General features: G+C 47.3%; 2 protein-coding genes across 9 annotated transcripts in view; one reads left to right on the top strand and one right to left on the bottom strand.

The window, feature by feature from the left end:
* The window catches only part of LOC144158523 (uncharacterized), a 37411-nt gene extending 27949 nt beyond the window's left edge, over positions 1 to 9462 (bottom strand). For all 3 annotated transcript variants that reach the window (XM_077689431.1, XM_077689430.1, XM_077689432.1), the window contains exons 1-3: positions 9118 to 9462; positions 6328 to 6472; positions 6208 to 6270 (exon numbers count right to left, since the gene is read on the bottom strand). In XM_077689431.1, coding sequence (XP_077545557.1) covers positions 6208 to 6270; positions 6328 to 6430 — 166 coding nt within the window. In that variant the 5' untranslated portion in view covers positions 6431 to 6472; positions 9118 to 9462. The remainder of the gene's footprint in view (positions 1 to 6207; positions 6271 to 6327; positions 6473 to 9117) is intronic.
* Positions 9463 to 10162: 700 nt separating this feature from the next.
* Positions 10163 to 25497, top strand: LOC144158525 (uncharacterized). Of its 6 annotated transcripts, XM_077689436.1 has the most exons (5): positions 10163 to 10338; positions 10408 to 10503; positions 14452 to 14562; positions 14856 to 15515; positions 22903 to 25120. In XM_077689436.1, exons 4-5 carry the CDS (start codon positions 14871 to 14873, stop codon positions 23329 to 23331), a joined length of 1074 nt encoding a protein of 357 aa, XP_077545562.1. In that variant the 5' UTR covers positions 10163 to 10338; positions 10408 to 10503; positions 14452 to 14562; positions 14856 to 14870; the 3' UTR covers positions 23332 to 25120. The 6 variants fall into 6 exon arrangements, with proteins under 6 accessions (XP_077545562.1, XP_077545560.1, XP_077545561.1 ...); XM_077689434.1 differs by having other exon boundaries at positions 10163 to 10503; XM_077689435.1 differs by lacking the exon at positions 14452 to 14562 and having other exon boundaries at positions 10165 to 10338.
* Positions 25498 to 26525: the final 1028 nt, after the last annotated feature.

Here is a 26525-nt window from a genome sequence, read left to right on the forward strand (position 1 = left end):
AGCGTACATAACCACAAGGAATTTTTTCAGATCGGTAAATCTTGAGCGTGGATGCGACCTTTACGAGGCATGCTATGTGCGTGATTTACGCCCATACTCAGTATTTACAAATAGCAGACGACGCTCAATGCGCCAAGCTGGAAGTCGAGCTGGAAATCGAAGTCCTTCATGCAGTTTTTTCATGCCTGCAGTTTCACACATCGAGGAGTATATTGCAGCTAAATTCTCACAGAAAGCCGGTGTGCGCAACCGATCCAGGAATGCTGCGGCGCAGGCCTTTGGCAGTTGACGAAACGGCGTCACGCACTAGCGAAAAAAAACTTGGGGGTTGCCTTCTACAATTTACCTCAAAACAGAAATTGTGATGGGCAACGCTTCCGTAACTTCATTAACTACGGATGGAACGTGTTTAATTTCACAAAAATGCTCTTAGTACAGTTATCGGGAATCGTTTACAGAATAAATACCGCATGATAGCAGAACGTTATTAATTGTCGTGGAGGAGCATTGCCTTACAAGAATTGCAATGGTTGCTGGCCAGTTGGTAAATGGTTTTTCAAAAACCAATTTCTGCGTGGCTGAAGGACGCGAGACAGGACCATGCCCGAAACCTGTACTATGTTTAACTACTGAATGCTGCAGTCTGTTTACAAGCTACCACCTACGCTTGACAAATCATGCACTCCTCCGTCTAACGACGATGATGTTGTTTTATAGCAAAGCCTTCTCGTGTGGGTTACCTTGGTTACGTTATGGATTTAAACTTTGACTAGTTAAGCTTCGAATTTGACGAGCACGCAGCTTGGTTTTTTGATCGCAGCGCCTTTGACTTTGAGCATTTCCCATTCGGTTCCGCAATAAGAAAGCTTTGCGTTCAACCATTGTAATCATTAAACGGAAAGCTAGATGATTTTGCTGTTTAATTTTGAACTTCCATGCACCCCTCTCCAAATCTAAACTTTTTCCAGCGTGTTGGAAATGTGTCTGTGCTGGAGGACTCGGGCTGGTGACCCATATTTCAGGCAACTAATCGCGCGTTTTTGGTGTCTTCACAAGGCATTACACGATTTTTAGGTACTCTGTAAAGAATGCTTAAGCATTAAATAATACCGGCTGACGTTAACACTGCCACATTTTTAAACTACCCGTGCCAGCCTTTATTCCACACAGGTGGAAAAACGGGAAGGGGAGGGGGGACGGTTTGTAGCTTGGGCTGTTGGGTGGTTCATTAACTTTGGCTCTTGATAAAATGACCACCACAAACGTAGGAGTTCCGCTTCAGCTTTCAGGCTCCCATGCTGTCACAGCGTCGCTCACCAAAACCAAAGGCACAAAGCTTACGGGTACTAAAAGTGTAAACTACCGCAACACTTCTACCCATCTCGTAGCAAGTGCCTTTTTCTTCAAAGCACACGTATCGAGGTATCCCAGCGCTAAGGCTGGCATGGAAACCACAGTCAATGAAACCAGTGAAGATAATTTAAAATGGTAGAAATAAATACTAGTATTAATATTTTATTCCTACTAAGATAGCACGCAGCCAAGAGCAGAGCGCTGCAAAAAGTGCTCGTGTCAGTGTAGCCCGTTCCCAAATTTAGAAGCGTCAAATAAGTTTATGTAGCCATTAGCGCATTTAACAAGAAATGAATACTCATAATAGTAGTTTTATTCATACTCAGAACGGGTCGAGCCAAGCATAGATCGCTGCAATAAGCGCTCATGCCATTGTAGCTGACACCCAAATTTAGGAGTCTCGGACAATTTTACGTAGCCGTTACTGCATCTAAGAACCCAAGAGGTCTGTCTAGACTTCGATTCATCTCACATGTCCACTAACAACACCACCAAAACATTCAAAGCATCGAAGGAAACACGACTAAAACAATGTGAGGCTACATAGTCCAATGCACCGGTTCATTTCACTGACAAAGGGAGCGCTGAGTGGTGGCGCCACCCATCCAGCTGCCGGGCCCCTATAGATTTGGTCGACTGTACAGAAGGCCACGCATTCGTGCGTTAAAAGTTATGAACTCTGTACTGTAGGCAATTCTACCTAGTTTAATTGTATCTCATCACCTAAGGGTATCCAATCACATGGTGCAATTTTTGTGAGCTACGCGACAAGTGTAACTCAACAGTTTGCACTACGTAGTACGCTACTGCCGGGCCCCTCCGTCGCTGTCACTCGCTTCTCGCTGGACAGAAGGAACCCAGATGCAAGCAGCAGCGACGCCGGGGCCTGGCACCAGTGATAGCGTGCCGGAAAGTGAGAGCGATTCCGCGTGCGCCTTGTTCAAGATAATGAAGATAGTACGAGCGGAAGCTGGTTGCGTCATGCTTTGCGGGAACAGCCCAGCAGACGACGGTTGCACTGGCAGGATCGTTCTCCGCACGCGAACTACCTCCCTTCGTTTCGCCTTCTACTCACCCGCCAGCCGACGCTCCCGCGATGTTATTAAAAAATTCGCCGGCTGTACATTTCAACCAAGATACCTTTCTTTCAGCGAATACTTGTATACTTCCCTAAGTGTAAAAAGGTAAGTGCGGTGCTACAGAACAAAACTACATTAACAAACTTGGGTGAACTGAACTAGAGCGGTCACAGATATTGACGGCGATTTCACTGTTTCAAACTGTTATTTTCACTGGGTAAAATAAACCTGTAAATTAAAAACGCGGTGTCGCGAATGAGATGTAGTATTTTACACACCATGTAAGGAAATGGTGAATAAATTCACGTTCTTACCTGTCGCGAGGATAAATGCCGGCGCGAACTTGTCGTCTTTCCACCTGACTTGCACAGTTTCGCCGGCCATTTCTTTGAGAATTTTTGGGTTGTCCGCTATCTGGCATTGTTTTTCTACTGACTGGATGTTCCGAATCGGGTAAACATCCCACTTGTTATCGTCTTTCCATTTCACCAAGACGTGGTCGCTTGACTCCAACATGACTAGGCTTGGGAAATTAGGCGGGAATCTCCTTGTGCATCCGCTGTGTGTAGTGTATTATGTACTCAAAGGCTTGCACTCGATACTCAAAGGCTTGCACTCCATAGGCCCAGGACCACGCACATACAATTACATCCGAAGTTTTCTCACGAACAGGACAGCTATTGTACAAATCGCCGATATCACTTCCACCACCCTGACTCTCCCTACAAAACGCACGCCACAAGGCGCCGTCCTTTCCCCTTTATTATTTAATCTCGCCATCTTAACCGTCCCCCAACAACTCCAACAAATCCCTAATCTTAATTTTGTTTTGTACGCCGACGACATTACACTTTGGATCAACAAAGGCAGCGACGCTGAAATAGAGAGCACTCTACAAAGAGGAGTAGAAATAGTGATAGAGGAGGCTGGTAGAGCATGTCTCACCTGTTCGCCAGCCAAATCGCAGCTGCTCATACTTCCACCAAAAACACAAAACTGATCCCCCCCCGAATATCCACATAAACATGAGAGGCGACCCCATCCCAAAGGTTGAAATAATCAAAATCTTGGGCTTAACCATTCAACATAACAGATCAAATACTCACTTCATACGCCAGCTCGAACAACACGCCACGCAAACGATAGGTTTAATTCGACGAGTTACCAATAGACACAGAGGCCTCAGGGAAGCTGAACGCCTCCGTCTCCTTCAAACCTTTGTCCTTAGCAGGCTGTCCTAATCCCTTCCCTATTTAAACCCACCTAAAACAGAGCTTATTAGAGTGAGCATCATACTCAGAAAAGCTTACAAAGAAGCGCTGCAACTGCCCCTCAGCACTTCCACTGCCAAATTCGAAGCTCCAGGTGTGCATAACACCACGGAAGAGCTCATTGAGGCTCACCTCGTCAATCAAGTCACCAGACTCTCAAAAACTACCACTGGCGCTCATATTCTCCTGAGGTTACGAATATCCCCTTTAGACCCCCCAGAAGAAAAAACCGCACTCCCTCACAGCATCCAATCTAATTTAATTATCAGGCCTATACCCAGAAACATGCACCCACAATTCAACACCAGAAGGCATTCGCAACGCGCACAAGCATTACATAAAAATTACCGCGACAAACATGACGTTCATTACGTTGACGCAGCCGAATATCGGTGGCATGGTGCCTTCTCAATTGTCTCCCATTGCCCTTCCAATCAGGTACAGCGAAACTTCCTGACCATCCGCACCACCAACCCAGCCACAGCGGAAGAGGCAGCGGTAGCATTAGCGCTAACGGAAAAGCCGACCTGTTCCACAATCATCACCGATTCTAAAATGGCAGTTCAAAATTTCGCCTCCAGCTATATTTCGCCCCAGGCACTCAAAATTCTCCAACAAGCACCCCAACGTCCCCTGTAGAAATCATCTGGGCTCCAGCGCATGCTGGCCTGGAGGGGAATGAAGTTGCCCACAGTATGGCTCGAGAACTCACCATCCGAGCTTGGCCCAGCTCGTTCCCCTACCATGGCGCCAGATCTGCTAGAGACCGGATGATCACCTACAATGAAATTACCACCCACTACCGCTTCTCTCGCCGCGTATACCCCCCGGCACACACACAACTCACCATCCAGCAAGAACATACTGGCGTCTTTTACAGACAAACACATTTCCCAATCCCGCTAAATTATACCTAGTTCAGCCAGCGCTATACCTTTCACCTGACTGTACTGCCTGCCAGTCCCTCGATCGGTACACTTTAGCACCTTATGTGGGGATGCCCGAGAGATCCCTATCCACGCAAAAAAAAATAGGTACTGTTTGGTTCGCGCGTACGTGATAACCACAACTTTCCTTGCTTGACGCACCTTGGAAGATAGTAGCACCCCTTTACGCCCGTGCACAGCAAGTCATTTCTATTAAGCGTGAACTGCATGGCACATTTTTGCACACGATTCATGCACATTGGCGTTGCGTGTGCGTTTTTTTCACGCTCGTTTCGACAATTGCACACTCGCGGTGGGTTCTTTGCGTGGCAGTGGGATGAGCCTGACGACTTCCACCAATGGGGAGATGTGCAGGGAGGAGCCCGACAACTTGCAAAAATGAAGAGATGCGCCCCTAATGGCGGGAGATTCAAAGCGCTCCGAGCAGCCGGCTGGCCACGCCAGAGATGTTTAGGCTTACCCCCCCCCCGGTGTTTTTTGATGGACGCCTTCATAAGCAACGTGGGTGGGTGGCAGTTTATATGTCACTTTTCGCCCAGATTATCAGCTCTTTTCTTGCGTGAGCATCTTCGCTTGCGCCTTGTGTGGCATTTCAGTGAGGATTTAGAAGCGGTCACTGGAGCTGCCTACACCACCTAACGGCCAGTGCTGACGCCATGTTGCTGCTTCTTACCGAGCTGCACACACCACGCCAGTTGTATCAGCACTGGCGACGCTGTGCCTGAAGCTTGCACTGGATGTTCTCGCGAGAAGAAAATTGACCATGCTGTTCACGCTTTAGAATGTGGTGCAGATAAGCCACTGCTCTCTTTCCCTTTCTGAATAAGTAAGCCACGCGAAGCCAAAGATTAACGCCACCAGTACGTTGCGTTGATAAGCAGCCACCTTCGGCATCGTGAACACAAGGTGGGGAAAAAAATCCCGCTGGCGTTCTTAGCACGGCCCCGGCATCTGTTTACAGACGCTAAAAACGTGGCCACGGTCCTTCAAACCACAAGCACAACAGAAGTTAAAGCCGCGCTGGCCATTTGTAAGACCGCACTTGCAATAAATCCTGCACACACATATATATGAAATAAAGACCATGCCTTTGTTTTTACTGCTGTGCGTTTGAGTGGATAAACATACGATGACTTGAGATGTGGTTGGATTCGCACATGTTTTGGGTGTAGTGCTGTACCACTTATAGTGCAGATTTTTGCAGCTCCTACGACATACGTTATTAGCAATCGACACTGTATTTCATTACCTATCGCAAAAAAACAACCATCTATGAATTTTTTCAATTAAGGAGCACTGCAAATATTACTTACGTATTAACTTTCTGCCTTATATTTTCGTAATGATTTGTACTTGTTCAACAATGTCGACAAGTATGAACATTCACACCGGACTAAGACGTTTAGATTTGGCTATGGGTATATAAGACAATTTCACAGCTTCTGTTTCACTTTGGCCAGGTGGCTGCATCGAGTCACAGACACCGACAGACAGACCAAAATTTCTGCGTTTAAGTAGCCCAAGAAAGACCATTTCTTTAAAAACATCAACTCTAACCTGGAAATTTCTTTTCTGTTTGGGAGCTGGCACTGGTGAGGAACGTCAGAGCACACTGTGCACCTGCAAAGAAAATTGTAATGCATTCAGATTTGCAGTCACACCAAACAAGGCTCGTACCTCTGGCACTGGTAGTAATGGCAGTTTGTGTTTTTTGGCTGCAGAGTACATTCCGGTTGGAAGCAGCATACACAGACGTTGCTACAGCGCAGCTCTTGGGCATCGAAGGTGTTGGTGCCGTTCCCCTTTGTCGGTGTTGCGCCTCCTGGAAGAAAAAAAAAATCACCAAATAAATTTACACACACTAAAAGGACTGCCTGTGAGCCTATTGCCAGTTTCACATCCACCGAATAATGACATACAGACCACTGACCACCAGACACGCCGTCTGCAAACTCATGGTAAACAAATCATCCAGATCATCTACATCAGTACAGTCAAACCCGGTTATAGCAAACTCCAATATGCACCGCGATTAGTTCGATATATCCCATAGTTCGATATAGCGAAACCCGCCGTTGGATGCTGGATGAATTCTGGATGCACTGGAAAAAAGAATACCAGAATGAACTACGTTTTCAAAGTAAGACACGTAATGGGTCAGCAGATCGTATAAGGCCCGGGACAGTTGTTCTGCTCGAAGACCCCAACAAGCCCAGACTTCTTTGGAGCCTCGCTCGCATCGAACAGATTCAGCCAGGTCGCGATCACAAGGTGCACTCGTGCACCATTCGCCTTCCAAGTGGACTCGTGACAAGGCAGTTACAAAGCCAGTCCAGCGTCTTTACCCTTGGGAACCAGCATCCAGCGTCTTTACCCTTGGGAACCGGACTGACCTCCCAATTTCGGTGGCCGGGAAGAAATAGAATCTTCTGAAGCGTTGCTACACAGCTCCATCGCCACCGACAGCCATTGGCCTGCGGCTGCGAACCATCTTTACAAACTGAGGCCAGTCTCCTTTGACTGGCATCATCATCATCAATGGATCACACATCACGAGCGCACGCATTGCTTCTTTTTGTTCACCTTACCGCTCGACGTTCCATTAAATGTGAGCCTTGACGGTCGCTTCTCTCCTACCTTGATGCTCAAGTCTCGTCCATGGGGGTCGACGGCTCCCACAGTCATTGAAGTGACGAGGCCCCTAGAGTTCTGGTGGCGAAAATGTGCACTAGGGCAAAGGCTGTGAGAATGACTATAGGGGCGCTGCTGTGTGGAGTGATGTAAGGAGCGACCTTTTTACTGGGAAGCAGTATATGTCCACCCCCTCCCCAGTTTTCAATTCAACGAAGCTGATTTACTCGGCACCACTCCGGGGCTCCTACACGCTACCGCCGACCACTCTATCACAGCTACTATTCCCCTCACCACCATTATTGATGCCTCTTTCACAAGTTGCGCTATCGGCTGACAATGGCGGTAGCGTCGTTATCAGACAGTTGCGGAGAACACACAGAAACACGAATGGGCGCAAGAATGACCAAAAGCCGCCGTGACAGGCCTGGACTCAAAACCACCTCAGTCAAATTCCACCTCGCCGAGTAAGTGTGACCTGAAGAGCCACTTGCCCAGTTCGAACGCCAATGTGACCTTATAATTCTTAAACTTGAAAGGCTTTCGAAGCGACATTTATGGCAGTGTATTGCACGCCTAAGTATGCGCCCATCACTGGTTGCCGGCTTATGCGTGAACAGCTTGTGGAAGGACGGGGGGGAGAAGTGGGGCGTGCACACACAGCTGGTCTCTTTTCCACTACCAATAATGTCCGCTGTGCTGGTTTGAGATTTAAACAGAGAAGTCTGATGGCTCAATGCGTCCCATCAGCTTTCTTTCGTAATCGAGTGGTTTCGGTCTGAGTTGGTGTGTTACACAAACAGCAAGATAAGACGCCTACCAAGGGTGAGGGAAATAGACAGTTCCCGCAAAGAAGCTCAAATGGGCGCGAAAGCAATAGAAAGGTGCTGTTGCGTCCTCTAGTTCCAGCTCGTCGAGTAGCTGCGAATCTCTCCCGGATGAATGGTGACTTGCCCGCTTGGAACGCCGACATGGAACAATATTAGTTGTTCAGCTTAAAAGCCTTTTAGAGCGACTTTTTCGGAGGTTTCTTTCACTTCTAAGGCCACACACATAACCGGTTGTGAGGGGAGGCATGCACGCGAAGCTATAGGTTTTATGCCCTTACTCATGACGTGCTGTGCTGGCGGGTGGTTTAGACATGGACGTCAAGCGGCCCAATGCGACTTGTCTGGTCTCCTCTCAATGGTCAAGCGGATTGGGTTGGTGTGTTACATAAGCAGTAAGATGCCTACGACGCGAGAGTAAAACAGGCAGCTCCATGTTTGTCCGGTCACTGGAGCTTCTGAGGGTCCTTCCAAGTTCCATTCAGCTAATTGGCTAGGAAGTATCTCAATCACAAATTACGAACAAACATGTTTTCTTTCGCGCACCACGCTGCCTGCGCCAAGCTTCGCAGGTCGTCCTTCTTCAGAGTGGAAGGGCACGAATTTTTTAAACTTTTGCCTTGTTTTATTGTTTTTTGGCCTTGTTACGCGTTGAGCAGCGACAGCCCGTTTCAAAGGGCACAGCCACAATCACCATCACCACCCTCATGGTAGATTTCACAACGCCTACTACGCCAGCCCCTTTACCTTTTGTTCCGACGCGATGATTTAAACAGACTAAATCTCAACCAGCTTACTGCCCCATGCCACTACGCTTTACTACGGGAGCGACTGGAGACGACTGCGGCCTAAGGGCGGCCGTCAGGGGGGCGACATGCATCCGTGCTGTTGAGAAGCCAGCGGCGCTGCCAGAAGCAGTGCACACCGGACGCCCGATATGGGATCAGAAGTTCGCGACAGACCGCAAGGACGGAGACGCGACAAATACTGCCGGCGAAAGCAGACAGACCTTTTTAGCAGCAGCTGTGGCAGCCCAGGGAGGTGTTTTCGCAGAAGTCGCGAGGTCCCACGCCGTTTTGGCAGGCGCGCACAACTTGTCCGAGCGCGCGGTAACGCCGCGATGGGTGACAAAGCCCTGCGTGAGCGGGGCACTAGCATGGGTCACTTTCCTCAAGTCTGCCTTCCCGCGCTGACGACGTTCACACACGCATGATCGACAGGACTAAAATACCGCACACAGCCACGCGATGCTCAGTAGAACTACGCAGAACGATGAAGCGCTAACTTTTGAGACCCCAACAAAAGGCACTGGCAGTGTCCTGTCAAACGCATGCTCACTCTAGTGAAGCCTCCCATCTTTGATTTGTCCTGCGTTGGAGGACCGTCTGTGGCGCTACGCGCGTATGTTCCAACAACGTAAACAGCCTCTGATGTTCCAGTGCCGCTTGTCAGGCTGTTATTAACGTGGAGAAATAAAACAGTTTTTAACTTGTCCAGCCACTAAATAAGCATAGAAACTCCGTGGTTGTAAGTAGAGCCCCTACTACAGTGCGAGTGATGTCCTACTGCGTCCTACAAATAGAGAAAGAAAGACCAGCTTTTTTGCTTGCAATGCAAGTACTTGTTTCATGTTTGCCTGTATGTGTATATCGCGCATATTCAAGCGCTGTTGGCCCGCTCTGGCTGCATCTGTGTCGTACCCGCAGCCTGCATATCGCAAGTAGACAGAATCCCTTCAAAGAAAACAAAAAAGCTCTCGCCGGACAGGCGAGCGCCGGTCCTCAGAGTGCTGCGTTCTTGTACTCGCGTCCTTGTGTGCACCTGGGTTAGAAGTTGAGCACTCTTTCCTGCCGTACCAAACTTGTCACTTCTGCGGCCCACGGCGATCGTATTACGTCAGCGGCGCTTGTAATCATGGGGTTTCTTGATATTCTTGAAAGGCTCGTCAAACTTCTCGGGGAAAAAAAAAAAACATCAAATACACGAACACAGCGTGAAGCAATAGTTCGCATCGACGTGGCCATCACCAAACATGCCCACCTAGCGCCTCCAACGGTAACGTCTTTCTCACTGGCTTTCGTACCGATCGGGCGATGGGGTGCCAGGGGTGGCAGTTTTCACTGTACTAGGGTTCATAGTGCCGTGCGCGTTGGAATTTTACCCGTCGTGGTTCGTCGTCCTGCTGTGTACCTCGTTGCTGTGTTCACAATATGCATGGTGGCGATTAAGTGTGCGTCAAAGTAGTCTCCCTAGGAAGGTGGTTCAAGAATTCATCTCATGCTGGAATTTAAGTTCACAGGACGAGCGTTTTGTGTGCACGGGAAAACGGCCGCGTATCTCGATCGCCAGCTACGGCGAAGATAACGCTGTCGGCCTCGCAGCTGCTTCGTGGAACGTAAGCTTTTGCTTTTCGTGTTTCCTGCCTGGGGGTCTGCGTCCCAAGCTTCCCCACCGACGTCCAACCTTTGCTTATATCTTGCTGTGTAGCATAGTCTAGTGCTGCGACATCCCTCGGCCGTGGTGTAGGAGTGATTACGCCTCGCACTGTGTTCTGTAAATACCCGATTTCAGGTAATTTGACTCGACCCATCGTCCCATATAACCTGCTACGGTCCCTTGAAGCGGTCTTTCGAAGTTGAGATAGCAGTCAGCGCTCGTGGGTGCGGGCCAGTACCACTACCCCAGCACCATTGCCTCCTTTATACTTTCTCTGCCTGCCAAACCGCCGGACGAACACTATGGGCGCACCGTCGATACAGTTGCGAGCGGCCGCCGCCGCTTTCAGTAAGGACGCCACTGACGTAAGATTCCGACCACGGAGTAAGATAAAGAGGAGCGCCTACTGTGGCCCAGTAATAAATTATGTCTGCGTCTAATCTCACGGCAGCCGTGAGAATTACCTCCGGGAAATTCTCACGGCAGTTTTCTTAAAATATGGCTAGCCTAAAGTTTGCTGAATAATATTACGTCCCAACGCAAGCTAACATAACCTCGCCGAACTTAGCATAACCTAACCGAACACGTCATAACCTACCCAAATCCAGCCAAACTGCAACAAACCTAATCTAGCCCAGCCCAACAACACAGAACACAACCTATATTAAATGTAATTCAACCCATTCTAGCAGTCCTGTGCGGCAATCTCTTGATATTGTAAAAACCAGAGTAAAACAAGTATTAACAAAATCGCGATGACCGAAAAATTCTGAAAGCTAAAAAAAACATTGCATTGTTGGATTCGAACCTGAGACTTCTCGTTTACAACCAAGTACTACGCCACAGCGATACACAAGCAGCTGCTGCAAACATGGCTTTGTAGGGAACATTTGTACCATGGAATCTCCGCGTAGCGTGCTTAGCCAGTGAGAGGCGACTGCCATGAGAAATTTCTGACGGTAATTCTTACTGTTGCCGGCGTAATACACACTACCAAAATCATTTGCTGGGGCCGGTACTGTCCCCATGCCGCTGGGCACCCAGCTATCCCTTTGCTGTCTTCCTCCTTTGTACGCCTTCTCGTCGCTGTGCCTGTGTACATGGCTGTTCCTTCCTTCGCTATCCCCAGATGCTTGTTTCCTTTTGCCGCGACGTCTGTCTTTATACCTGCCAAACTATGCAGGAGGCATGCGTACACGCGCGTAATTTAAATCCCGGTGTGTGGCTGCAATAGACGGCGCAGATAATCGCACGCTGCCTACATGGCAATCGCTTATTCCCTATCAGGGAGCCTTTATTCTGACATAATCAAGACCTGATGAAAAATATTGTTCTAACCCAGCAGATGTAAGACGCAACGGTACGACAATGACTTCAGAAGCATCAAACAAAGAATGTGCAAGAGTAGTATTGCATGCCACAACATGCAATCTAGCCTGATTCTGCTTGCGACAAATCGATGCAGCACAAAAAATTTCCCTCTCTTGTTAGCCCACCCTCCCGCCATGTGCTTAACTATTTATGCTGCTTCGGCACCCAAAGAACGCTTACAAGGGTTAGTTACCCTGAGTCCCCATCGGTAAGCGGCAATGATGCATATTTCTATTTCTATGACTGGATTGGACACCTGCCATCGTGTATTAAGTAGAAAAGGCACTGTCAGCGTGATGAGGCAACCCAAGAATATCAAACGCAGTCTTAATTGTAACTCGCGTAACTTACCATCCGATGTTTACTGTCACTGTACGGTCATGTTATCTCGTCAGTAATGCCTGCGGACTCCAAATAAAGTGCTGTGATTTGTGTGGCTGCAGTTTTCGGCCTACCAGTGTTCCCGATGTTTTTCTTTTACTGGCTGACCAGTCAAACAACCGGCTCATTAAACCTTTTCTTTCGTCGAGTCATCACCAAAGAGTTATGGGGGCCGGACGAATTCCAATATCGCAAAATGAAGGATTGCGAAAAAAACCACACTATGAGTGCCTTGATCTTAAGCAGATTACTATGTCTAGGGCAGTCACGGGGGATGTTATCACGTTTCTGTTCTTTCTGATGACCGTGTGAGTGACAGTTCGTGTTCTAGAGCCAGAGAGAGAGAGAACCAACTTTTATTGAGCGCAATCAGGCACCGGACAGAGTGGGACCCTCTTTTCAGGTCCCATATGTGTCTAGCAGCTTCTGCCCCCTGGCTGCCAGTGCGAGCTGGGTCGTCAGATCGGGGCTAGACAACGATGTCTCCCATCGCTGGGGGTGTGGGGGGTGTGTGGGTTAGGTGCAGGAATAAGGGTTGGGGCGGGCGGATCGCAAAAGACTTGCACTCAGCCACGATGTGTGCCAGAGTGCCTTCTCCATCCTTGCAGGATGGGCAACTACTCGTACATGTCTAGCTACATCGTGCTTAGGAGTGCGGGATGCACTAGCGACCCTGCCTGTAACCTTCAGATAACGATCTGCTCAACTGCGGGTGAGGCCCGGGGAACCGGCACTTGTGTTTTCTGCACATTTCAGTTATTTCTCTAGCTTGTGACCGGCCGCAGCGCCGGCTATCCTCGGCCCGGATGGAAAAATTTCAGGAGTGGTGGTAGGCTAGTTCGTTTCCGTCCACCTTCGTGTGAGCTGGCACCCACGTGAGCTCTGAGGCTCGCCCCGGGGGTCTTCGTGTGAAAAGTATCGCACATGCCGCAGGGGACGCCCTCCCCTTTCGGAAGTTGGCGTACGCCTCCTTGGAGTCTGTGACTATAGTGCCAGAACTCAGATGTGTTAGCCTTAGAGCCACGATAACTCCCTCCGCTTCGACTGGTTGGATCATGCAGACGACGCGCAAGCCACCAGGGTGTCTATGGTGGTGACCGCCGCCGTCAGGGCGTTGGTTCCATAATTGGGAAGTGCTGCTTCTGTGTAGAGGACATCGGGGTTACCTTCTAACTGTCGGGCCAGTGCCCTGGGCCTTGCGGACCAGCTCCGTTCGTTCTTCCTGGGCTGCATGGTCCTGGGAAGGGGCTTGTTCTTTACGATGCCCCTCCACTCTGGAGCTAACGTCTTGGTGCCCGGTTGTGGTTTCATGCTTCATCCCCCTTGCGCAGGTTGGCCCGTCCGTGTTCATTCTGATTCAGTCCGATCCTTTGGTTAGTAAGGTGGGCCTCCACTATTTAGTCCACCCTTTTAGATGCGGAGCATCTTATAGTCTGGGCATGTCTCGCGTCGGCGTCTGCACTCACACTGCGCATGCGCAACTCTCCTCCTACCCTCTCTCCCACAGCTGCGTGATACTCCCGCCACTTCTTTTCTCCTACCAGCTGCGTGCACTTCGCTTTCGCTTCTCCCGCGTTCTCGCTTCTGCTTTCGCGGCGCATGCTCGGCGCTTGCGCATCTCTCCTCCTCTCGTCTCCTCTCCTTCAACCTTGAATGTAAATCGGGTAGCGGGCTTCGCGCGTTCAGTTCAGCGCTTGCTGCGGTTGACTCCACTTCACTCCGTTCTTCCGATGAAGTGTGATGGAAGCAACAGTCCCGTCAGTGGGTTGGCGCAAGCAAGCGTCAGCACCACCTTACAAACTAACAGCAGCGCTACGTTCAGTGAAGACAAAACTGCGCAGTGAAGGGCACACGACGCTGAGCGCAAACGCTTGAAGCGAGCGGCGGACCCTGAGCTTTGTCGGCGCGAATGCTCGGCGCTTGCGCATCACTCCTCCTGTCGGCCCGTCTTCTTCAACCTTGAATGTAAATCGGGTAGCGCGCTGCACTTGTTCAATTCAGTGCTTGCTGCGGTTGACTGCACTTCACTTCGTTCTTCCGATGATATTCTATGAACACAGCGGAAACGCAGCGGAACCCCGAGATGCCCCGCATCTATTCAGCGTTCCCTTCGGGAAGATGGGGCTAATTTTTTGTGCCTGCATATGCCCAGCAGTTTCTGCTTGGACGAGTGGACGGGCACTCCCACAGAGAGCTCGGTCGCCTTTCTGACCACCATGTCCAGGGCTTCTTGGTCTGCCTTCGTCAGCTGGAGGTACGGGGCGGAGTAAGTGATGTGGGACACAACAAATGCCTGCACCAACTTTGGGGCATCGTCTTCTTTGATTCCTCGGTTCCTGTTGGTTACTTTCTGTGTTGTAGGTACACTCTGCTTTGGACCCAAAAGCATGCGTAACTCAAGATGGAAAGCTCGAACTTGTGCGCCGCTATCCCGATGAACTTGAATTTTTGAATTCAAAAACTGTTTTTGATGTTTGACTGTAGTGCTTGACCAAGTATTCGGTCTTATAGTGGCATAGTGATTATAAAATTGACTATGATAATTATGTTTTCATGCAGTGACCACGGCAACTAATGACGTGCTTCGTGACCGGCTGCAATTCTGGGAGCTCTAAGGGAAGAGAAAAATGTGCTCTCTTCAAGGCACCGAAAGACCCAGACTTGTTTCACCAGTGGAGCCAGTGCATCCCAAATATGAAGAGAGAGCTCAGAAAACGCGACCAAGTATGTGCAAGGCACTTCGAGCCGCACCTAATATCTAGCAGGTATTACAGCGATTACAAGGGCAACATATTGCTGAACAAACCGAAAGTTCAGAGGCTGCGAAAGGGTGCTGTGCCAACTATATTTGAATGCTGTAAAGCTCAGTGCATTCATCCAGATGCACCAGAAGGCCAGATATCAGCATCAGTAGCTGCCGCCTCGCGCCCACCTGAAGGCCATGTTTCGCCGTCCATGTCTACTCTCGCGTGGGCAAGTTTGAGGAATCGTCAAGCAACGGTATTTGAGAGTGAAAAATTCTCCGGCAGTGTGCAGCCGAACCCGTGTGAGAAAGAAGGACTTGAGGACGATGATCGCCACGCAGAAACCCCAGATGCACCCGGGACAAGCTGTTGTGTCCCTGTGTGCGGGGGCAGCTCAGACTGGAGCAGCCTGGTGGAACACCATCTTCAGCATCCAGAAGAGGTCAGGCTCCCGCCCCGGTGGAACTATCACAAGGTGAGGAATTGTGGGCTCGTCTTGGTTGTGCTCTTCTGATGCAATATTGTGCAACGAGCAGGTGATTGTTGTATGATCCGTGCCGACTGCAACATAAGGCGACTATTTTGTCTTTTTTGTTTGAGTGTCTTCAGCTGTGCTCTAAATTGTGCTACATTTCAGACGGGATTCTTTCTGACGTCTTGCCGTTGTGACTTCACATTGCAAGCAACAGAGGATGGTGTCTTAGGCATTAGGCACCATAATCTTTGTGTAGAAGGCAAATGTGCGTTTGTGTGGGGGTGCATGCGACATGTGTGCGTACGTGTGTGTGTGTGTGCATATATGTGTATGTGCTTGCATAAGTGGGTGTGTATGTTTGCCTGTTTGTGCGTGTGCTTGCACACGTGTGTGTGTGTAAAAAAGGGAGGCATGGACACAGATTGGAGTGAACATTAGAAAGGGATATTCATAGAATATGTGTTTTCCTTTGGTTTTGGCACACTTTATATATATATATTTAAATGATTGCTGATTTGTCCTCAGTGGTGTACAGTATAAGAGGCTCATAGGTGCAAGGAATAATTCGTAAGGCTGATGTGTATAGTAACGAGTAGAATGAATTTTGAAAGAATTTTGTGAAGGGTCGACAAACGCACGTATCTTGCCTTATTGTAGCACAAGTATCTCGGGACACCATAAGCTTGAAAATCGTGTACTTTGAGTTTGACCACTGCTATACGGATGCTGCTATAGGAGGGCTGAAACTGCGCAACGTTCTGTGGTCTGCCGATATTTTTTATTATTTAATAAAGCTTATTTAATAATAAAACATTGCACAAATTTAATTAAGGTCTCCACATTGCACAACTTTTCTGTTTTGTCCGGGCGGACTCATTTGAAGGAGATCGCATCATCTACTGCGAGATTAATGTCGCAAGCAGTGAAACCAGTCCTGTTGTCACGAAGCACGTGATCGTGTGCAGACATCACCGAGACCAGCTTGTTGAAGTGTTTATCCTGAAAACCAGTTTGGATGACTGCTGGGAAGCCAACCACCGTTCAAGATGTTGCGAGTCTGAATGAAATTCAAACCACCGATAACGTTCCCATGTGCAGAGGTGGACCAAAACATGCATCCTACGCAAATGTCCAGCTAGAATGCGCCTTCGTGGATCCTCTTAAAGCATGGAGGCACAATAACTGTGATGGCTATGGGTCCCAGCAATGTGCTGAGTGCAGCAGCCTTGGAAACACTGTGCCACCTGCAATGCGGCAACACAAGGGGAATCAAACTGCCAGAGTTAGACTACCTCTTCCACCGGCAAAGAAATCAAAACTGCAGCTTTTCCAAAGGACCTGAAGAATTCTGGCTAAGACAATGTCTCCGTTGTGCAACCAGCAGAAGCTACCTAAACGTGAGCTGCTGCGTTCACAGGAAGCATTAAGCAAATGAAGCAAGTGCAAGTTTCATTCCATTGGTTCAGAATGGTATGGTACCAGAACAGAATGGTACCATGGGAATGTGTTTGAACAAATGGAGAGGACATCCACGTTCTGCGAAATGCTTTACAGTTTCTGGATTCCTAGGAGAGCAAACCCCAAAAAGGAGAAATAACTAAGGCAATGTTTTTGGCCAGTAGAACGAGTGAAGGCCTACAGGTCACCCTTAGCTCTACCATAGTGCTTTGTATTTGCTTTCTACTTGTAGCTTCGCGTATGTAGTTACATCTAAAATGAACCAGGGCCTAATCGAGCACTTTTTTGGAACAGTTCGGCAAGCTGGCTTCCAGAATGACCACCCCATTATGCCTACCTTCCTCCGTGTTTACTGCCTTCTATATGTGTACAAGCTCATAAGACCACCAAAATTTGGAAAATGCCAAATAACCGAAAGCGAGGAAAAGCCGTGCCCTACAGTGGAGGGTATCGAAGAAGTCTTTTTGCCTAGCAGAAACACGAGAGCAAAGGCAGCAAGCTTGTTGAAAAAATTAATGGTCTCATTTCCACTGACCCTTGGGAATGTGAAGACAATTTGCCTTCCGTTCGTGAGGACCCAGCCATCCAAGATTGAATTGTATATTTTGTAGCTGGATTTGTAGCCCGTAGATTTTGGCAAAACTCCTCTTGCACTGTATGCAAAATTGCTCTGGGAAATTCAGAAGTGCCCCAGCATGGAAAAATTCCTCAGCTCGTTCACGACAAGTCACGAGTCTTCCTAACCTTCTTGAACATTCATTTGTACACTCTCTTTTGTTCAGCAGAGAACTAGTTTGTTTTTCTCACACCTACTGCAAATATTTACGAAGAGACTTTAGACCATGTCCTTCGAACTCAAAAGCTGACTTTTCCATGTGAAGAGCATAAAGAAATGCTACTACCAGGCATTCACTATTATGTCAGCTTGAGAAATGAGGCAGTTTTGCCAACAGCAAAACAACGCTGTAAAGAAACTTGCCCGGGAAGAGAGGAAGGTGGCAAAACACATGTAGACAGGAAAAACGAAACCATTTTTTGTGAGATCTTCAAAGTGTGTACACCAGAATAAGAATCTGAGGTGTCAGGAAATGAGCAGCAAACATTAACAAAAGTGTACACACTGCCAATAAATTGGCCCGGACTACTCACTGCTTGCATAAAAGTTGCCGTCATTTTTGTCATAACTTTGCTTTGGACTCGCCAAACCAGCTGCGAGATATTTAAGAGTGTTGGCGACCACAAATCAGACCGCAAAGGGGAACTATGTACCCAAATGTGTTTTGGACACTCTTTTTTGTTTCCCTAATAAACTTGGTTTCATTAGTTCTGTTTTCCTTTTTGTGCACCCAATACTTACACAGAGGTGTCAGAAAACACCACGTCACTAGTTTACTTATCGGAGATGCATGGCTGAACATCGTGTTCTGATAATTTGGTTTATGCAAATAAAGAAGATGTTCCAAAATTTAAAACACCAACAGCAATGGTGGATAGTGGCCTATATTCTGCCATTAGGAATGCCTGCGTGTTTTTTGTCACGTATTTTCTGAGTCTAATCTGTATGGATACCCATGAGTGTGCACGTGCAAGAACACTCAGGAGCACATACTTGGCTGGGGCCACCACCTTTTCCAGTTTGGCAGAATATTGGCAACACATTTTGGTGCTTCACTTACAAATTTTCAAGTTTGGTGCAACACTTACGTGTCGTGTCGCTTACTAAATTATTTTGTGCTGATATAGTTACGGTTACATCTGGGTAAATGTCTTGTATGGGAGATTACCTACGAGGACACTTTCACGTCTTGGCCATTTAAAAAACAGCTGGTAAGGCAAGATTACGAGATGTTATCACGGGATGCTATGTTACCAGGTCTGGTAGCCATTTCTTCAGCCTGAATATGCAAACTTTATCGTGCATTTCCGAGATGAACTTTTAATAAGCAATGTCACTTTGTATGGCCCTGAAGTAATATTAGCCCCTTTCAGTTACCGTGTTTCGGAATGGAGATGCAACTTTCTTCGTCGTTTTCCTCATGAAAACGAAGAGTTCATGCTGCAGAGCGGTGCGGCTGATGTTCGAAACCTACGGAAGTGAAAGGTAGCACCATGTGATGTGTAATGGCGGAACCGCACTCATGAGCATCGTTTCAAAATGGACGCCACCAAGTTTTGTGGGAGCTCCGGTGTGTTGCCGTCGTATGTTCTCTTTTACTGCGGCGTAAATCATTTATAAAGGCTAAAAACACCCCTTTCATGTGCAGAAATTATTATTTCACCTCCATGTTTGTAAACTGCCTCAGGATATTTATTTTTTATAGGGAAAAGCAGGATTGAGTGTAGGAGGACGTGACGCCATTTGCGTAATAAGTATTCTAGAAAGGCTGAACTTTTTTTTCTTGCCTCTGGACACTTGACACTGCTAAACCTCCAAGTATAGAATTTTTATGCAGTGAATATAATAATTCGTGACAGAAAGGGTTAGGTAATCACCAGTAGACTTTTAGAAATGGCAAGAATTTTGAACCCATAACATTGGCTGCAATCCATACTTGTCACTATTAATGATGAAAACGATAGAAGTCAGACTCATATCTGCATGCTGTAATAACTGCTGGACAACCAGCTGAGGGGTTGCAAGTGTTTGGATGTTGAGAGAAATCGGGAGGGTGGGAAATGATGTGTTGGGAAACTGTGGGACGTACTGGCAGTGCGTGGCGCCGTGATACAGCAAGATTTCTTGATGCACATACCCGCCGCTGTGGCTCAGTGGCTAAGGCGTTGCGCTGCTGAGCACGAGGTCGCGGGTTCGATTCCCGGCCGCGGCGGCCGCTTTTCTGATGGATGCGAAAAGCAAAAACGCCCGTGTGTACGAGATTTCGGCGCACGATAAAGATCCCCAGGTGGTCAAAATTAATCCGGAGCCCTCCACTACGGCGCGCCTCATCGCCTGCGTTGCGTTGGCGCGTTAAACCCCAAAATCAATCAATCAATTCTTGATGCACCTATACCTGTCCTCCAGCTGCACTCGTTATTTCAGCACTTTTTACTACTAGTCTGAAGTGATGAAACGGAAATACTCTGTCTAGATTAATAGCAATGCTCATAGTAATAGCTTTTCATTCAATGTGTATAGTTAAGGTGATTTGAAATTTAGTGTTTGCTTCAAACGCATTTACTCGCCATTATCATTTTTCAAACAGTAGTGTGTTTTACATGTGTTCTACTGTAAGAAGCAAGCTGCCTTCCACTATTTGATCGTACTTGTACTTTCCAAGTGTGGTATGCAGCGCACATTTGATCGTACTTGTACTTTCCAAGTGTGGTATGCAGCGCACATAGTGCAATGCATACGGTTCTATGATATTCAAAAAGAGAAGAAAAAAACATGCAGGAACTCAAAACAAGACACCGGAACCTAGCCATCCTGCCATCCTGATGTGCTAGCTCGGTGCTACACCACCACTTTGCACAAGCGCAGATACTGAAACTATTTGGCATGTGACCCCGCCACGGTGGCTCAGTGACTAAGGCGTTTCGCTGCTGAGCATGAGTTCGCGGGTTCGATTCCTGGCCGCGGAGGCCGCTTTTTTGATGTAAGCGAAAAGCAAAAACACCCGTGTGTACGAGATATCGGCGCACGTAAAAGATCCCCAGGTGGCCAAAATTAATCAGGAGCCCTCCACTACAGCGCGCCTCATTGCCTGTGTTGCGTCGGCATATTAAACCCCCACAATCAATCAATCAAACTCTATTTGGCAGGAGGTGCTGTCAAACAAGTTAATCAAGCCACATGAAGGGGGCACGTAATGGACGAAAAGCTGCACCTAAACAGGCCCAAAGCAACCATCACTAAAGCAGGTGACAAAGCCGGCTGAGTGAGTCCCACCGTTGCGCCCGCCGGGGTGAGCAAACTCCGGCGTGCGGGGAATGCTGGGTAATAGTGCTCATTTGCCGCACCATCTACACTGTGCTCCGTGAGTGAGGGACATTAAGGGTCCATCTAAAAGAGCGATCACGGCAAAGATTCTCTATAGCATAGACGTTGCTATTATGATTGTCTCTCACCAAGTGCACTGCTCGAAAATCGATGCAGCGCCCGAAAGCATCGGAAAGCGCTGGCAGCGTCCACGTTTTTTGTCCATCTCGGGGTTTGAGGTCTTTATTCCGTTCAGCAGAAAACAATGCGTTTCTTTTTCTCTTTTGTGAATAGGCTGCCTTGAGACAAATGGGAAGCTATTTCTGTTCGAAAGCACGCCTCCCATTCGTAGGTAGCTTTGCCACGGCCTAAGAGGTTTGGGACATGCGATAGCCTTTTATGAGGTAAATAAGGAAGTTCTGGCTACATCATTTGTAGTATTAGCATGGTGTGGGTTGTCTGCAAGATTGGTGTGTCAATCAAGCATTATCAATCCAGAATTCTAGTGATGCATTTCCTTCCAGTCATGACCGCGGTGGTTTGTGTAGGCGAGTTTGGGGATCTGTGATAACTTTGCTGACTGAAATAAAGGAACTTTGGCAACATCGTTTGTAGCACTAGCATAACTGGCCTCATTTGCAGGATCAGCGTTTAAGAACCAAGTGTTACTACTGCCAACATTTCTTAAGTACTGCCAGAAATAAACACACCCGATAATATTCATTGGCAGCCTGGGGTAATATACCGAATTCTCGCCCCCTTCAGACTGTATACTGAAGTGCTCAGAGGTTTGGTGTTCGACTTCTGTTTGGAAGGTCTGTAGTTAAGCTCTTAGCACAACCTCACTAGTTTTTTGTGGTGAGGGATTTCTCAGCTTTTCTTTATCAGTGCAAAAAAGAATACCAGGGTATCTTCCCTTTTAATCTACAAGTGTGGTTCAACTCTGTAGCAAGGCAGCGCCGAAGTTTGTTTTGCTTCACACTTTAAATTAATGAAGCACTCATCAATGTTGGACATCAAGTAAAAGAAAGAAGTCGTTAAAAGTGTGTTTTTGTTTATCATGCTGTCTGAGTTCAGATTTCACGGTGATGACTAGACATACATTTAGCAGTATTTCATAATTGGCCCATAAACATTCTGGGCCAAGTAAGATAGGTGTTTTTATGATAATCCTAGTGTTCTAATTACTGCAGTTTAATGATCAAAATTAGCTCCTCATAATCAACCATAACTTGGCAGAGTTTATGGAAACTTGTCCAGCAGTGCATGTCAACACAGCAGCTGATGTGCAACTTTGCCGCTCTCATGGTTGTTTGCCCTCTCCTGCATGTCGGCATGTGCCGTCAAATAACGCTGTTGCTCCCTCTGCATGCGATTTTGCATCCATGTGGTTGGGCCTTTAGACATGTTGGTGAGTTCGGTGAGAGTTTGTAAGTTAAACAAAATTAGAGCTCCATGCGACGGGCTGTAAATAAATTATAAATTTAACATTTTGGAACTGTGCTTGAAAAATGGACTAGAAAAGCAAGCACATAACCCATATTTCGTTCTAATATATATGTAGACTTCTGTGAATGCACCTTCAAGTGTTCACCAAATTGTGTGGTACCTATGTGAAATGATGCTAACTTTTCATATTTATTTGAGGTTTGGAGTAGTGTTCTGCATTATCAAGTTATAGGCGTGCTTCATCTGTGTGTACACAACACCACCACACGCAGTACACAGCAGCGAGGAGAGATAGCCGAAACAGGAGCAGAATGCAGCACCGGGATCATTTCTGCCAGTAAGAAGCTTCGGGCCCTTCTTTTTCTTGCTGGACCAGTAGGCAACAGGCTATTGGCATAGAAAACAAGCAATGCCATTGGTTGCGAAGGCTTGTTGGTAGAAAGAATTGCGCACATGCTGTTTTCTACAGTGTTGTAAACTAGTGATTGGCTATTTACCGGTACAGTTAGCATGTGATGTGGTTCTGTAAGTTTTAACAAGTGGTATGTGTTTTGCTTCCAGAGGACACTGCAACCTACAGTAAGCATTCAACGTGTATCAGCATCGATGCCAACAAGCAGCATCGTGGTTTTGTCTACTGATGGAGCCCGCAGCAGCGATGCAGTCAGGAGCCAGTACACACAGGCGGCCATTACTACGGGTGTAGTGGGTACAGTACCTGTTGTGTGTAATATCCAGGTTGTTACTATAATGACTGTGATTTTTTTCAGGTACGCAGTGCTGCCTGAGGTTTCACAAGGGTGCAAGTTCCCAAACAGAAGAGGAATTTTTAGTTTAGCATTTGGGTCACTTTTTAGAGTGACAGCTGTACTATGCCACATATTTCAAGGTCATTCATTGCGTCACAAAAACCCTGAGTCGCTGGCATGCAAGGTGCGCTTCCTTAGTTTGCTTGCTCAGAGTTTCATCACTGCAACACGATGTGGCTAGGCAAGGGTGAATTGGCTGTTTCAACTGCACTTTATCGCCCAGCCGCGACCCGTCTGTTTGTGCGTATGGTTCAGTACAAGCAAACCACATCTAGGGGAGGGTTTAATATACAAATACTGTGCTGACCGAGTTTACAAAAATGAAGACTAGAAACAAACGATACCCGCACACAAAGGTGCTGCTTGGCCAGCGGCTTTGCCAGCTCTTGCTTCCACAGTATCGCCACTAATGGCATGCCAACTGGAAAGCCAGCACAGGCCAACAGGGATGCATGTGCCCTTCAGTGCAAAGGAAGAGATGAATGTAATCATCAAGCACAGATAGCTAGATGAGAGGCTGCGAAATCTTAAGCAAGAAATGGCTGCTGGTTACGACAGAAAACTTTGGATATGCAAAGCAAAAGCTTGGCTTAGTCTGGTTGAGTCTTGGTTTCGCTCGTTTAACCTTTGATGTAGCTCTATTGCTGAACATGGCTAAAAGCTGTTCATTCCTGTGCAATACTCACAGAAGGAGGCCCAGCCTCACTTTTTCATGGCCGACGCGGCGTCCTTGCTGGTCATGTAGCCTGAGATGACCTAGCGGTGCGTGCATGGGAGGCTGCGGGGTTGGTCAGCTGCCGATCAGCTGAGGACGCAACCGCGGCAGCCACTGCCGCTAGCTGAGTAGGAAAACAGTCTGTGCAGTGCAAGGCATCTTCACCTCTGCCACATTGTCTCAGAGGTTGTGGCTGAGGTAAGAAAATCAGGCGTGATTTCTGGCACTTCAGCCATTTTTCAGGTTATGGCAAAAAATGAAAACAGTTCTTTGTCGCGATTTCCATGGGCTGGAAATATCCTCAGGTGGCCAAGAATAATTGGGTACCCTTCACTCCGGATCCAGATTAATTTCGACCACCTCGGGATCCTTAACCTGCGGCGAAACCTCGAGCACTTGGACGTTTTTGCCTCTATCAGCAGAAAGACTTTTCGCACTTCTTGGTGTTCACTTAAAAGTGCTGGGCCATCTCCACTAACGTGAAACATGGGGAGGGGTGAAGCATACAGTGTAGAAGCGTATTCTCGGCGCCTTGGCATTTTTGCCCACGCAGGTGAAACCTCTGGAGGGTAGGGGTATGCAGCTTTGCTGCAAGTCTCATGCCTTTGAAACACGAAGCGTTCTAGCACGAGGCGTTTGAAAACGAGTGTTCCGGTGAGTTCTTTCAGTATGCGTTATGTTCTAGTGTGAGGCGTAGGAAAAGGAGTGACCTTGTGTTTTAGTACCGTGGCTACGTGATGCTTCAACGACATGAGATGGCGACAGCCCAAGCCCCTGAGGAATTCGCAGCGAGAAATAATTTAGCCTGTGAGGGCACTTGTTTCTGTATGGTTGTTGTAAACTGTGGTACTCAGTCGAGCTCTTCCATTGGGTCTACTAACAGGTGAAATTGTTCTGGTGCTCTCGTTCAGGTGTTCTGGCACCCATTTCTTTTGTTGCCCCTTTTATGTGGTACTCGATGCTCTGATCCATTGAATATTGTGCAATTTACGTTGAATCTTGATTGTTTCAAGTTTTCCTTTTTCTTCCTCTGTTGGTGCATTTATGTAATGAACTTGATGGGTGTTTGCGCAGACCCGGTGCAGAGCAGTTTGAAAAAGAGTTGCGTAATCATGTGTTCGTTGAACTCTACTGGCCCTTTGTGCTGAACATCTCTACTTACTCCTGCTTTGTCTGAGAAACTAAGACAGCAGTATCTGTAAATAAAATAAAAAAGGCATACCCATGTGGACAAAGTTACTTGGTTATTCTCTTATCGCATGCTCATAGCTTGGAGAACTGTGATTTAAGTTTTTCTAACTATACCTCACTCATTTCAGGTTAAAAATCAAGAATCCCATGTGAAGTATGCATGAAAGAAGCCGATATGCTGATTCCCCAAGCTACTAGATAGCAAATAATTGTTGATTCACTCATTAACAGGTGAAATATATTGTAACAATGATCACAGAATGCATGTGGCTCTGGATCACAAAGTATTTTGCTTAGAGCAAAGAATGCAAGTGGCCTGCGATGCAAATAGACAAGACAAATGTTTCACGTTTCTTCTTGCTGGATCACAATTGAAAAATTTATAAATATTGGAAATTACATGATATTGTCCCCCTTTCTAGCATATGGCATCAAAAAAGCAAACAGCTAAAAAATTGCACTCTTTGCTTGGCCTGTCGGTCCTTATCTGTGTTGTACCAGTGAACAAATAATGACCGAAAAACTACAAAGCTGACTACGTCGTTTCCAAATTTTGTTTTTCTTATACGCAATTACGTAACTCAAACTAAGTTTCAGCACAGCACAGACACAACAGCTTTACATTGCTCGCATGGCTGACTTAGAGGTGTGTTGTGTGATATCTCATGTAATGAAGCCATTAAGGAACAGCATGGTTAGAATAGAAACTGTCAAGCCTGGACTTCATCGCTATCCAGGTGGACTCGGAAAACACGGGCTTGCAAACAATAATCCACTTCTCGGCATAAACAACAAAATGGGCCCTTTTGAAGCCAGAACAGAACATTTGTCTCATGACTTGAGCATAATACTCACTCGATGCTTTAAGCTCTGGGATATCATGTTCAGCTGCACACAAAAGTCCTCCAAGGCAAGAGCGGTGTTCACTGGATTGGACCTCTTGCTCGAAGGACACTTGACTTCTATGAGACCAAAAGGGGGCCTTTCACATGGGTCGTAGACACCACGATCTGGCATTGCACCCAGCCATGGGCAACTAGGACGCACCATCAGCCCACAAGTGGAGACCATTACACTGCAGCCCAGATGCTCTATGACATGGATGCAACACTGAAGGGCTCGGGGTTCATTCATTGTGCCACGCCTGCGCATATTTAAAAGACAGGTATTTGGGTTTACTACAATGAATACCCAGAAGCAAACCCAGTAAAAATATTTAATTATGCAGGTCCTCGTGCTTCACTGCTAAGCATATGTTAGAGATTTGAGATTGTAAGAGCAATCATTTCAAAGGAAAGTCAAAGGAAGGTCTACCAGAAGACTTCCTCGAGGTGGGCATCAGAATGGTCTGCTGGTGAAAAAGGGGGAGAGTAGCAGTAGAGAAAAGACAAGGTTGAGAAGTGGATCACAGAGTACATTGGGGGATCTAGAGGGGGGGTCCGGATGTCCTGGCCCCTCCCTTAATTTTT

This window comes from Haemaphysalis longicornis, unplaced genomic scaffold (assembly GCF_048455015.1).
Source record: "Haemaphysalis longicornis isolate Haplotype H1 unplaced genomic scaffold, Haemaphysalis longicornis Haplotype H1 scaffold_10, whole genome shotgun sequence".
NCBI classification, from domain to species: Eukaryota; Metazoa; Arthropoda; class Arachnida; order Ixodida; family Ixodidae; genus Haemaphysalis; species Haemaphysalis longicornis.